Below are 14719 nucleotides of genomic sequence, written 5' to 3' on the forward strand. Positions count from 1 at the left end.
AGCGTACAAATAGATTTCTAATCTCAATGTAATCACCTGTTTAAACACGGGATAAATGGGCAGTTATCTGACAAAGCAAATGGGCCCAGTCCAAGTGAACAATAGCTGCTGATGTAGTATGGTAAACGGTGAGATCCTGTGTCCTCTACTGCCTTACTCCAGCCTTCCTCTCCCTCCATGGCCGTAGTATGACAGGGGATTCAGACATGGGGGAGAGTAGAACAGGTTGATGAGTACAGAAGAGAACCTACTTGCTATGGGATTAGATGTAGGCCCTACACCCAAACAAGGGCACTGCGTTCATCCACCTCTGGCCTGCTCGCCTCCCTACCACTGAGGAAGTACAGTTCCCGCTCAGCCCAGTCAAAACTGTTCGCTGCTCTGGCCCCCAATGGTGGAACAAACTCCCTCACGACGCCAGGACAGCGGAGTCAATCACCACCTTCCGGAGACACCTGAAACCCCACCTCTTTAAGGAATACCTAGGATAGGATAAGTAATCCTTCTCACCCCCCCCTAAAAGATTTAGATGCACTATTGTAAAGTGGCTGTTCCACTGGATGTCTTAAGGTCAATGCACCAATTTGTAAGTCGCTCTGGATAAGAGCGTCTGCTAAATGACTTAAATGTAAATGTAAATATGTAATGGTAAATAGGTCTACTTGCTATGGGATTAGATGTAATGGTAAATAGGTCTACTTGCTATGGGATTAAATGTAATGGTAAATAGGTCTACTTGCTATGGGATTAGATGTAATGGTAAATAGGTCTACTTGCTATGGGATTAGACGTAATGGTAAATAGGTCTACTTGCTATGGGATTAGACGTAATGGTAAATAGGTCTACTTGCTATGGGATTAGACGTAATGGTAAATAGGTCTACTTGCTATGGGATTAGACGTAATGGTAAATAGGTCTACTTGCTATGGGATTAGACGTAATGGTAAATAGGTCTACTTGCTATGGGATTAGACGTAATGGTAAATAGGTCTACTTGCTATGGCATTAGACCAGTGGAGGATCCTGAGGGGAGGACGGCTCATAATAATTGCTGGAACACAGTTAATGGAATAGTATCAAGCATATGGTTTCCATGTGGTTGATACCATTCCATTGACTCCATTCCAGCCATTACTTTGAGCCGTCCTCCCCTCAGCAGCCTCCATTGGATTAGACGTAATGGTAAATAGGTCTACATGTTTTGTGATTAGATGTAATGGTAAATAGGTCTACATGTTTTGTGATTAGATGTAATGGTAAATAGGTCTACTTGCTATGGGTTTAGACGTAATGGTAAATAGGTCTACATGTTTTGTGATTAGATGTAATGGTAAATAGGTCTACATGTTTTGTGATTAGATGTAATGGTAAATAGGTCTACTTGCTTTGTGATTAGATGTAATGGTAAATAGGTCTACATGTTTTGTGATTAGATGTAATGGTAAATAGGTCTACTTGCTATGGGTTTAGACGTAATGGTAAATAGGTCTACTTGCTATGGGTTTAGACGTAATGGTAAATAGGTCTACTTGCTATGGGGTTAGATGTTAATGGTAAATAGGTCTACATGTTTTGTGATTAGATGTAATGGTAAATAGGTCTACTTGCTATGGGTTTAGACGTAATGGTAAATAGGTCTACATGTTTTGTGATTAGATGTAATGGTAAATAGGTCTACATGTTTTGTGATTAGATGTAATGGTAAATAGGTCTACCTGCTATGGGTTTAGACGTAATGGTAAATAGGTCTACTTGCTATGTGATTAGACGTAATGGTAAATAGGTCTACTTGCTATGTGATTAGATGTAATGGTAAATAGGTCTACCTGCTATGGGATTAGACGTAATGGTAAATAGGTCTACATGTTATGGGATTAGATGTAATGGTAAATAGGTCTACTTGCTATGGGATTAGACGTAATGGTAAATAGGTCTACTTGCTATGGGATTAGACGTAATGGTAAATAGGTCTACCTGCTATGGGATTAGACGTAATGGTAAATAGGTCTACTTGCTATGGGATTAGACGTAATGGTAAATAGGTCTACTTGCTATGGGATTAGACGTAATGGTAAATAGGTCTACTTGCTATGGGATTAGACGTAATGGTAAATAGGTCTACTTGCTATGTGATTAGATGTAATGGTAAATAGGTCTACCTGCTATGGGATTAGACGTAATGGTAAATAGGTCTACATGTTATGGGATTAGATGTAATGGTAAATAGGTCTACTTGCTATGGGATTAGACGTAATGGTAAATAGGTCTACCTGCTATGGGATTAGACGTAATGGTAAATAGGTCTACTTGCTATGTGATTAGATGTAATGGTAAATAGGTCTACTTGCTATGGGATTAGACGTAATGGTAAATAGGTCTACTTGCTATGGGATTAGACGTAATGGTAAATAGGTCTAATTGCTATGGGATTAGACGTAATGGTAAATAGGTCTACTTGCTATGTGATTAGACGTAATGGTAAATAGGTCTACCTGCTATGGGATTAGACGTAATGGTAAATAGGTCTACCTGCTATGGGATTAGACGTAATGGTAAATAGGTCTACATGCTATGGGATTAGATGTAATGGTAAATAGGTCTACCTGCTATGGGATTAGACGTAATGGTAAATAGGTCTACCTGCTATGGGATTAGACGTAATGGTAAATAGGTCTACCTGCTATGGGATTCGATGTAATGGTAAATAGATCTACTTTCTATGGTGATTAGATGTAATGGTAAATAGGTCTACCTGCTATGGGATTAGATGTAATGGTAAATAGATCTACTTTCTATGGGATTAGACGTAATGGTAAATAGGTCTACTTGCTATGTGATTAGACGTAATGGTAAATAGGTCTACCTGCTATGGGATTAGACGTAATGGTAAATAGGTCTACCTGCTATGGGATTAGATGTAATGGTAAATAGGTATACATTCTGTGTGATTAGATGTAATGGTAAATAGGTCTACTTGTATTATTGTTCTCCAGTACTACCAGAAAGCTATTTCACATGTCTATCTACAACAAACACACGCATGCACACTCATGTAAATGCTCTCGGTCTCTCGCAATTGCTTCTCATGTTTACAATATCCAAAAAGGTGCCTAGTGTTTTGAAAGGGTATCTTAGTCCATTTGAACCACCTGGGTGCTCCAGCAGCCAAGCAGCTTTCGCTGGGATGTGTTCATGCTCAGTAGTGTGGATTTGTCTGGACTGTCGGGCTGTTCAGCTCTACCATCGCTGTGGGCTGAGTGGAGTCACTGTACAAGAGAATGAACACTTATGAATATAACTATTGTTCCCTGAAGGAGGGAACGAGGTATAACATACCTCGAAATCAACGACCAATCATATTCACCTGAAGAAAACTGAAATCACGCCCTACGGACCAATGGATGCTAAGCCCCACCCGGCTCAGATGATACCAAACTCGGAGGCCCGTGGCAGCCCAAGCACACACACTTTTCATCGACTCCAAAAAGGGCTTACGGAAGTCATCCTTTTCCCTAATACATACTGGAGAAGCCTGAACTGTCAGAGCCTGATGAGGACTGAACTGTCAGAGCCCCATATAGGGAACAAGAACCTGCTGCAACTTGGCTATGTGTACTGACACGCTGCCACCACAGCCCACTCCCGGAGCCAGCCATATGAACCCTAGGAGCCACACTAGGAGCAGTTACATCCAAGTGATAAAACCTCACAAAGGGTATGTGGGAAACCCGAACTTACTGCAGCAAAGGTATCCCCACTCATCATGCTCTTGAACAATGCCCAAGGAGCTGTCACACCCCGAGTGGAGTGAGTATGCATACCGCTAGGCAACCATTATCCTTTGGTGTCATATGCCAGGGACATAGCCTCCACAGTGCAATGAGAGAGACGCGGCTTAGAAAGGGCCCTACCCCGAGCTGGATTTAGCAAAGAAAAATACAAACGCTGCTCACAATGCAGATATCCTTGGTCCTATCCATATACACTATATATACAAAAGTATGTAGACACCCCTTCAAATGAGTGGATTTGGCTATTTCAGTCACACCCGTTGCTGACAGGTGTATACAGCCATGCAATCTCCATAGACAAACATTGGCAGTAGAATGGCCTTACTGAAGAGCTCAGTGACTTTCAACGTGGCACAGATATAAGATGCCACCTTTCCAACAAGTCAGTTTGTCAAATTTCTGCCCTGCTAGAGCTACCTCGGTCAACTCTAAATGCTGTTATTGTGAAGTGGAAACGTCTAGGAGCAACAATGGTTCAGCCGCATAGTGGTAGGCAACACAAGCTTACAGAACGGGACCGCTGAGTGCTCAAGCGCGTAGAGCCTAAAAATGGTCTGTTCTCGGTTGTAACACTAACTACCGAGTTCCAAACTGCCACTGGAAGCAATGTCAGCACAATAACTGTTTGTAGGGAGCTTTATGAAATGGGTTTCCATGGCCGAGCAGCCGCACGGCACACAAGCCTAAGATCACCATGTGCACTGCCAAGCGTCGGCTGGAGTGGTGTAAAGCTCTCTGCCATTGGATTCTGGATCAGTAGAAACGCGTTCTCTGGAGTGATGAATCACGGGTCACCACCTGGCAGTCCGACAGATTAATCTGGGTTTGGTGGACGCCAGGAGAACACTACCTGCCCGAATGCATAGTGCATACTGTAAAGTTTGGTGGATGAGGAATAATGGTCTGGGGCTGTTTTTCATGGTTCGGCTAGGCCACTTAGTTCCAGTGAAGGGAAATCTTAACGCTACAGCATACAATGACATTCTAGATGATTATGTGCTTCCAACGTTGGGGCAACAGGTTGGGGAAGGCCCTTTCCTCTTTTAGCATGACAATACCCCGTGCACAAACTGAGTTCCAAACAGAAATGGTTTGTCAAGATCGTTGTGGAAGAACTTGACTGTCCTGCACAGAGTCCTGACCTCAACCCAATCGAACACCTTTGGGATCAATTGGAACACCGGCTGTGAGCCAGGCCTAATCGCTCAACATCAGTGCCCGCCCTTACTAAAGCTCTAATGGCTGAATGGAAGCAAGTCCCCGCAGCAATGTTCCAAAATCTAGTGGAAAGCCTTCCCAAAGGTGTGGAGGCTGATATAGCAGCAAAGGGAGAACCAACTCCATTTTAATGGTCGTAATTTTGGAATGAGATGATCGACAAGCAGGTGTCCACATACTTTTGGTCATGTAGAGTACATGTGTAAAGCGCACAACAGACACAGATGTCATATCTGCGGTTGTGGGTGCCAAACTCTCCCGTGCGCCTGGGACAATATATCCCTCCACGGGTCCCCCGCCCAACAAGCAGATGATCTCCGGGAACCAGGGTCGTCTGGGCCAACGGGAAGCCACCAGAATCAACAACAGACCCTCCTGTCGGACCCTCTCCACGAATGAGGTCCACCGGAAGAAACGTATAGAGTAGGGTCAGAGGCCGCTGATACGCCAAAGTCTCCATTCCCAACAGAGCGCCCAGATCCTTCATTGAGAAGAACAGACGACAATGCACTTTTGCACGCGATGCGTAAAGATCTACGTCGACCGTGCTGAACTGGTCCCATATCTGGGCAAACAGCCGAGGGGTGCAGTCTCCATCCTGTAGAGATAGGACCCCCCCGGAAAGTATATCTGCAACCATGTTGAGGAACCTGGGAAGATACGTCAAATTGAGAGATAGGAAATGCGCACTGCTCCATGCGAGCAGATAATGGGACAGGTTTGAGACAGAGACAGAGACACACACAGAGAGAGAGAGAGAGAGAGAGAGACCAGTTAGAGGTCTTCACGGGTCTAAAAAGATGGAAATGGATCTCCCATATGCATAGATACATCTTCAAAAAACAGAGACACGTTCCAAATGGACCCCAGGACAGTCAGCCCCGTTCTGACAAGGACCGTGGAGGTCTGGTTCGCATCCGAGAGACCCATTCAGATCCGAGAGACCCATTCAGATCCGAGAGACCCATTCAGATCCGAGAGACCCATTCAGATCCGAGAGTAGAAAAAGAGAAAGACAACAACTGTAAAACTACAATTGGGCCCTGCCAGCGCCATCAATTGACAAGCGATATTGGCCAAATGATCCACAGTTACGTGTCCTTAAAAACAAAAACAAATTATCAAAAAATGATTTGTGTGCCGGTGCGCACTGCCTTTGGAACTTAATTTAGGCAACAAAAATGTCTCAACAAAATGAAACAAAACACTTTTTGCACAGGCTATTTAAAGAACTGGTTTAGATGTAACATATACTGCAATGAATTCTAAACAGTAGAGAGGTGTCATTCTTGTCTTGTAAAGACATTTGACAAAAGAAAACATTGCGCAATGCTACCTGTTGTTGGTGTTTTTAATAGGTTGTTGATTTATGACTGACAGTGTGCTTGTTGGGTGACAACCTTTGCTCGTGTTATGGAAGAATGAGCTGATTTGAGACCTGTATGAAGTGTTTTGGTAGTGTTCGTGCATTTTGGATGTGAAATTAACTGATGTGCCAAGCTGAAAGTTGGTTAGGAGATCTGTGTGAAGTTTTGAAAAAGTGACCTAAGTATTGAGATCTGGGTCCTAGCGATGGTAAAAAAAAATAAAACTGTAATACGATTACATTCCTAAGTGTGGAAAAGATATTTCGAAAAAACTAACTTATGACTGAACAGACAAATATAATGGAAATTATTCGCCAAATGATTAACTTTTACGCTAGTGACAAGAAACATATGGAATGTTCCATGCATCTGGACAGTGGATCTAGCCAGAGTCATATATTTAGAGAGTTTGGCAAACTCTTTGAATTTGTAATATATATATATTTTTAAACTAAATTCCATGTGTGATGTTAATGGGGTACTAACATGGCTGAAGGGTCATGTAGGCTAAACACATCATAATTGTCATTCTGTTCATGGGAGATAAAATGGCTGCCATAGAATGTTGTAGTGTCATGTAAACACATCATAATGCAGAAACGTCAATGTCCCAACTGTCTAAGCACATGGCTCAGGACACAGCGCATAGTGTCCGATATCACGTTTTGCAACGAAACACATTCTAAAGCACATCTAAAGTAAATGTTCATAGAAAGGAACAATTCATTTTCAGATTTTAAAAAAAAAAGCTAAATGTGAAAAATGTGTGTTTATTGCGTTTTGGAGTCAAACCCTTTAAATGCAGGTGAGGTGACAAACCGCTGTACTTCTATGATTGGTTGAACAAGCCTCAGTATACTCTGGTCCTCATCATGTACAAGTGCCTGTCTGAGAGGTATCTTCAAACGACACTCAACATTGATGCTCTGATACTTGAAAAGAAAGATAAAGAGAGATACAGAGCGCTTGAGGTGCTTGAGAGATATATTATTCTTACATGCCTGTAACACTTGAAAGTGACAGCGACCTGATATGGGACTCTGCATATAGAGAGTCCTGCTTTGCCGTCTCTACTTTTCATCTTCATTTCAACTCCAGTCAGGTGCTTTGGAGTTTATTTTTGTATTTCAGGTCATTCATTTGCACACTCACTCCCAGTCTCGCTATGCTTGTCTTCCTGTTTCACTTTCAGACACTCTACTTGCCCACAAATATTTGCTTATAGACATAGTACAGTAAGACACCTTCACACACATACATTTATACATCAAACGAAAGTACATTCTCCCAGATAGCCAAAATACCAAGTTCTCTACAGTGCAGGTTTGCTCCAGAGCTCAGACTCACTCTCACGTTAACCTGCTTATAAAAGAGTCCCTCAGTCTGAAGCACTTTAGACCCACAGACCCACTCTCACAGCAACCTAGTCACTCATAATACTCGTTCTCACTCGCCACTGGACCAAGTAACCAGAAGAAATCATATCTATTCTGACAGGTCTGTCTTCCTTCCACCCTGTTGGAGCGTGATATGAACGTTAGTCAACGTTTGTTTCACCAAAGTCAAAAAGGTAAAGGTGATCTCTATTCCTCACCTGTGACTGGTGCTTCTATGTCCAGCATGGTTTTCTCCTGGCGCAAGATGGCGGCGCCCTCGTTGACGATGCGCAGTGCCACGGCTTCCTCCACGCGGCCCTCCTTGGTGAGGTGGGCTTTGAGCAGGTCCACCCTGGGCTTCCCCTCACTGTCAAAGACCTCCTTCAACGTGAGGCGATGACTCAGGGGGAAGGGCACGGCTGTGGAGACAACACAGTGAGACAACACAGTGAGGTGAGACAACACACCCCAATGGGACGTCGAGACAGTCCGTGATCACCTGCTCTGAGGCTAGGACACAAATACTTCAGACTTAAAGTTAAGCACGGGGAAAGATCCCAGAGAATTCTAATCGCATAATGTTTTGTTAAAAAAAAAAAATGCTTACTTTATGTGATAATGTTTGCAAGCTACTTTAACTCTGGTCCAGACTGATGGCGCAGAGGATTATTTTAAATTAGCTAGCTTGTCCTTCCTATGACATTAGTTCCCTCTGCGGGATGTATTGTACCAGGGAACATGACTTCATGTAGTACAGTACAATCCAATCCAAACTCTGAGGGCCCCAGATATAGAGGGCGGGGAAGATGAGAGCCAATGAGAAGAGGAAACAGACCCATCAAATCAAACCATCACGAGACAGGGAACAAAGACCACTCCCCTTAGAGACCCTCACACGGTATATCAGTTGAACACAGAGCATCAGTTGTATAGCCAGCTCACAGGGGGAAACCGTTAGACATCCTCAGATGCCGGATTCCAAATAGTCTGAGAGCAGTATGGCAATAAAAGCGTCGCAGAGTGTCTATCAGCAGACCTGCAGACAGAGCCCAACACATGTGCTTTGAAACATTTCCTTATGAGCTGCCTGGCGCTGTTTAACGGCCGTGGTGCTGAAACAGCGACCAGCCTCTTGTTTTGGTTCGTGCTGGTGCTGAACGTTTGCGTACCACCGTAAGGACACAACAAGGGATTGCCGCAGGCTAGTTAGATGTCTTCACTGTACCGGCTTCTACAATTCACTTTACAACTAATGCCTAAAACAGATACTCAATCCTCAAATACGTTGGTTAAACCTGCTGAGCCCGTTCAATTATGGTGCTTATATGCACAAAGCTAACCCCGCCCTTCAAGACACCTCAAAGAAAGTTAAACTTTTTCTTCTTTATGCAGAAATGGCAGAGGGGAAAAGTTCTGTCAACAAATTCTTCCAAAATGTGGCCTACTTTAATTATGGATGCTTCCACAGTATATTATAATTTCTGAATTGCTGTAAATGTACAATCTACGTGATTTTTCCCCAGATAACACAACCTCTTTTTTTTTTAGTGAGAGTCAACAATCCAGTATGTATAAACATCTTAACAAAAGTTTGCTCAACATAGTGGTGGCAGATAAAGCTCTCTGAGTAATTACTATATGTATCTCCGATCCCTATAAAGAGGGAACGGGTTGTGCTGTGTTCCAACCAAAGGGTGCCGTCATTTCGGATGAGAAAGCCAATAATACTGTAATGCGACAGGAAACAAAAGTTTAGTCTGAAGGAATAACTTCACTGGGTCGTTAATACAAATCTAAACCCATGAATAAGACAGCACCTGTCTGCCAGACATCCTCTGAAAACATCCCATCCAACATCACATCCATTGCTTTGGGAGCAACAAAGGGATTTTTTTTTGCACTGAAGCTAATCTGTGTCAGTGGTCGAAAGACTTGTGTTGGCTTTGCGTGCTGCATAATACTGTATAAAAAGGTCATGTTGCCACGCTTTTTTATTTTTAAAATACATTTTACCCCCTTTTCATTTGTTAGTAATTACTATCTTGTCTCATCGCTACAACTCCCGTACGGGCTCGGGAGAGACGAAGGTCTTAACACAACCCGACCAAGCCGCACTGCTTCTTAACACAGCGCGCCTCCAACCCGGAAGCCAGCTGCACCAATGTGCCGTGCACCTGGCTACCTTTGTTAGCTCGCACTGCGCCCGGCCCGCCACAGGAGTCGCTGGTATGCAATGAGACAAGAATATTCCTACCGGCCAAACCCTCCCAAACCCGGACGACACTAGGCCAATTGTGCGTCGCCCCACGGACCTCCCGGTCGCGGCTGGCTGCGAACCCAGAGTCTCTGGTGGCACAGCTAGAGCTGCGATGCAGTGCCGTAGACCACTGCGCCACCCGGGAGGCCCGCAGCAGCTTTTCTTACCGCTGGACCTGTGGCCTTACTATGAAAGCAGGTTTGCATTCCAATCAATCAGTCGTAGACAATTATGTTTGATTCAGATTGGATACTAAATCCAACACCATTGTGCTCTTACATCACAGACCAGTTAGAATGAAAACACCACACATCAGGCGGGTCCTTTGACCCATAGGACAATGCACCTGTGAACTCACAACTATATAGGCCTGGGGGTCTTGATTGTTTCCATCAGCCAATAACACTACTGTACAAACCTACAAAAAGTATTTGATTGGATGGTGATTCCCTCACCAGTGTCTCAGCTCTAAACCTGTTGCTGACTGAAAAGTAATAATAAAAACCAGCTGATACAATGACCTAAAGCAGAGTGGTGCTCCAGCCCCTGCAATATGATTGTCTGAGATGCGCAAAAATGCACACACGCACGCACACAGAGCAATACAGCAATATGGCCAAGTTTTGTCGGCTCGAGATTTGTGTTGCTCAGTGCATGTGGCGATGGGGAGCTGCTGAGCTGAACGCTGGGGGAATACAAGAGAGAGAGCAGAGAGCTCTCTGAACTGAGGCCCAATGTGATCAACATGCTGTTAAATAATGGATGCTTGACTAGAGGGGGAAAAGAGAGAAATCTCATGTTCCTGCTGCTGGGATAATGAGCCCAGGCCTGGCAGGAGATTTTCACTGGGGTAAATTAATCCCATTCAACAGTGTGTTTGTGTTTTATCTGTGCGTGTGTCTGTGTGTGAAAGTCCATGTTAGTATATGTCCATGTGCGTACGTTTTGGGCTTGTGTTATTTGCCTGAACGGTGCATGTTAACGTGTTTGCCTCTGTGCTTACACATACGGTAGGTGTGTATACCTGACTGTATTGTGGTTCCAAATACACACCGAGTGTACAAAACACTCGATGACCTAGTCAGACCAGGTGAAAGTTATGATCCCTTATTGATGTCACTTGTTAAATCCACTTCAGTCAGTGTAGATGAAGGGGAGGAGACAGGTTAAAGAAGGAATTTTTAAGCCTTGAGACATGGATTGTGTATGTGTGAATGGGCAAGACAAAAGATTTAATGGTGGTACTCAGGGGCAAATCATGTTCACTCCTCAATGCTATGAACCAGATTGTGTTCTCACAGCTAGCAGGAGCGAGATGAGGCAGAGCTGTGTGATCAAAAGAACGTGTCACAATATCAGTGGCCTGTCTGGTGTGTTTATATCTCAGTCTAACCTACAGACGTCACTGAACAGCCACTATAATACACTCAAAAGAGCCCTAATGGTAGAACTGCAGTGGTAGGTACTATACCTAATAAAGAGACTAGAGATACTGCATGCCCTGTATGTTTGTAGACATGTCTGTGTCTGTTTGAGAGTGTGCATCATTTCCTTCAGTGTGTGTTTTTACACAACAGACAGTACTGTGCTTCTGATACTCTCCGACGCTAAAACACTGAGAAGTCAGGGAGATTACTGGTGGACATTAGAGAGGGGGGAGAGAAAGAGGGCGAGAGGGAGAGAGGTGAGAGTGTAGAGGGGAGCAAGAGAAAGAAACCAAGAAAAGGAGGGAGGATTTAGAGGGAGAGAACACCAGGCATGGTGAAAACACACGAGAGAAAGAAAGAGGGGGAGGTGGGGGGTTGAGATGGGAGACAGCGCACTTCGACTGGGCGCCCAAGCTAAGTTGAACTGTGGTGTACGTTGCCGGGCAACAGCAGCTAACTTTTGAAATACAGCCAGTGTCAGCGCGAAATACTGCGATTTGCATGGGAGGATCAGAGGATGCAGTATTCCCTCGTTCTCTCCTTTTATGAAGCACAATTTCCCCAAGACAATGCAGAAAGGGCAGGGAGCTTGATAATTGAGTAAGGGTTTCAATAAACAGGAGACTAACAATACAAATATAGCTTCTTACCCATTCTGCTATTCCATGGACTTATCGTCATTGCACAGCCTACAGTAATTACCACCAGACACATGTACTGTACCTTCATTAATAAATGGCCTTGTTGCCTAGGTCCTTGTTTTTATTATTTTACAGCCACTCTACTGTATATCAACCTGTCATGAAACATTGCCAGGCTGGATGCTGCAGAGAGAGAGACGGGGGAACGGTTGGTTAAACACTGCCCGGGTTTCTACCTAACTAATACAACAGCAACAGTGAATACTCTCCATCCAGCCCTGGCATCCTGTCAATCTGTCCACACGTACAGCACAATACTCATCCTCTAGGTGTGTAGCTACTGTCCGTCTGGATCTATGTGCACCTGTCTGTCTGTCTGTCTGTCTGTCTGTCTGTCTGTCTGTCTGTCTGTCTGTCACGTCTCTGGCCCAGGCTTGTGTTAGCTAGAGGCACCTGCCACTTGTCTCAGCCCTGCTTCTACCAAACCTGCTGTCCCCCCTCTATCTGGGCCTGTGACCGTCTTCATTACCACACAGGGATATGCGGCAGGGAGGAAAGTTGCTCCAGGACTAGGGCTCTTGTGGTTTATGTCATCCTAACTTTGTAATGGACATTGCACATAACTAAAGAGTAGAATTTACTACCTAAGTGCAGACTCCCGCCTAAGCCATATGCAGTGTTGCCAGCGAGCTTTTCTTTGATTAAATAGCCAAGACTAGAGACACGTGGAGATATTGTAAATAACATGGCAAACAATGTTGCCTACTGATTTGGGTGACAAGATGTTGTGTTTGCTTCCTGTGTGCACTGTGAATAACTCTTGACCTTTAAAGAGTCCATTCAATACCAATGTTGACATTCGTCTCGTTATTATTGTTGGGATTATCACTGTACTCTGTACTCCATTTAATTGAGATTGTGTAGCTGTTGGGATAACTGAAGGGTTTGTTATCATAGCACTCAACAGCCTGTGAAGCGAATGTTTGAAATGTCTAAATGAGTGTGTTCACTGATTGGACCTACGTTGACCCTGTTTCTTTCCTGTGCAAAACCCCAAATGTGCAGAGCCCTAAAGTGCATTCGGACTGTTTGCATGGAGTCTGCCAGGCCGTATGGCAGCTTGCGGCCCACAGATCAGCCCATGCATGAAAACCCAATATGCTAAAGACTGGGAAGAGAAGGAGCCAAGGAGGAAGCCATGTTAGCGGGGATCTGACCAGAGCAGCCAGGGTAAACACTAGGCAGTGTTTGTTTGACCAGTCTACAGTACTGATGATGTCCCAAAACCACAACAGGTAAACTCAGTTGAATTAGAGCTGCACATTGCTCTTCAGTTATGCGTAGAGCATACATTTGGACATTCACAAAATGTCAGAACTCAGTCATCGGTTCAGGTCTCTTTTTGTAACCACCCTATGATGGCTCTAGGAGTTGGTTCTATGACCCATCTTCTAGGTGCTATGTTCTAGGCATACCTTTAGTGTTCTGTCCCCTACTAAACCATGTAGGGTAGGCTATGTCCACTGGCCATAATATGTCTCCCCCTCCAAACTGTATACTTTAAGTAGCACATTTCAGCCATCTATGTATTGTGTTTGTGGGGTTCACTTGTCACTTACATTTCTCTGGATTGATTTGCTTTCATTTGACTCTTTCATACTTTTGCTTGTGCCTGTCATTTAAAAAAAAATAAACATTGCGACTGTGGACATTTTTACCATGACCTGCCAAACACATCCTGGTAATGGCTGAAATGGGCTCAATTAAATTTGTCGGGGGTGTAACGTATTGTCTCGACACCTGCATCACAAGAAAGAAAGATTATTTTGGGTGTTCATTTTTTTGTGCAAAAAAATATATAATACAGTTGAAATGTTTCCAAATGAGATGCGCTGAAATGAAAGCAACCTCCCAAAAGGAACACTTGGATTATAGTGATATTATGTGTGATTTTACAAACCTATGTAAAGTATGTATAGATAGGTGTAATCTGGAGCCAAACTTGTTGATTTTTAATCCGAGGGTATCCTGCTATTGACACCCTTGTTGAATAATGCAACAGAATTAACTAACAGTAATTATTGCAGCCGTCTAGACAGCGCAGGTTGTCCTGTTAAAATCTTCCCGGTGTGAAATAGTTCCCGATTGTTCTGATTGTGACGTCATGTTGTAAACATTTCACATCGGGAAAATAATTGCACGCGCGTTTGTGTGAATGGTTGAGCTCGTGCAGATGTTTTTCTCACACCCCCTCGCCCTTGCTAGCTAACTAGCATAATTAGCTGTAAACTGGTCTTAATAATGGCTTGTTCTCAGAAACGTGTGAAGCAAATTGCGCGTGCCCACAGAACAATGTTTCTAGGTGAAGGAGGGTGTGAGAGCAACATCCGCACGAGCTCAGCCATTCCACATAAAGAGCTGCTAGTCCAATTATTGAACTGGGAACATATTCACGCTGGGAGACGTTTTATAGCATGACGTCACAACCAGAACATCGAACGATCAGAACGACTGGGAACTATTTCACGCTGGGGAGATGTTTTACATGACACAGGTAGGCCTAGCTCTCGATCAATGGACACCAACCTTTTCTGAGTCAAGATGACTTACAAAATGCAAGCGATATCTACTGTTCAGATTA

General features: G+C 43.9%; 1 protein-coding gene across 2 annotated transcripts in view; it reads right to left on the minus strand.

Moving 5' to 3' along the window:
• ppp3ca (protein phosphatase 3, catalytic subunit, alpha isozyme) overlaps nucleotides 1-14719 on the minus strand; it is a 58790-nt gene that overhangs the window by 19314 nt on the left and 24757 nt on the right. For both annotated transcript variants that reach the window (XM_035781095.2, XM_035781094.2), the window contains exon 2: nucleotides 7972-8172. In XM_035781095.2, coding sequence (XP_035636988.1) covers nucleotides 7972-8172 — 201 coding nt within the window. The remainder of the gene's footprint in view (nucleotides 1-7971; nucleotides 8173-14719) is intronic.

Source organism: Oncorhynchus keta, chromosome 11 (assembly GCF_023373465.1).
Source record: "Oncorhynchus keta strain PuntledgeMale-10-30-2019 chromosome 11, Oket_V2, whole genome shotgun sequence".
Classification (NCBI taxonomy): Eukaryota; Metazoa; Chordata; class Actinopteri; order Salmoniformes; family Salmonidae; genus Oncorhynchus; species Oncorhynchus keta.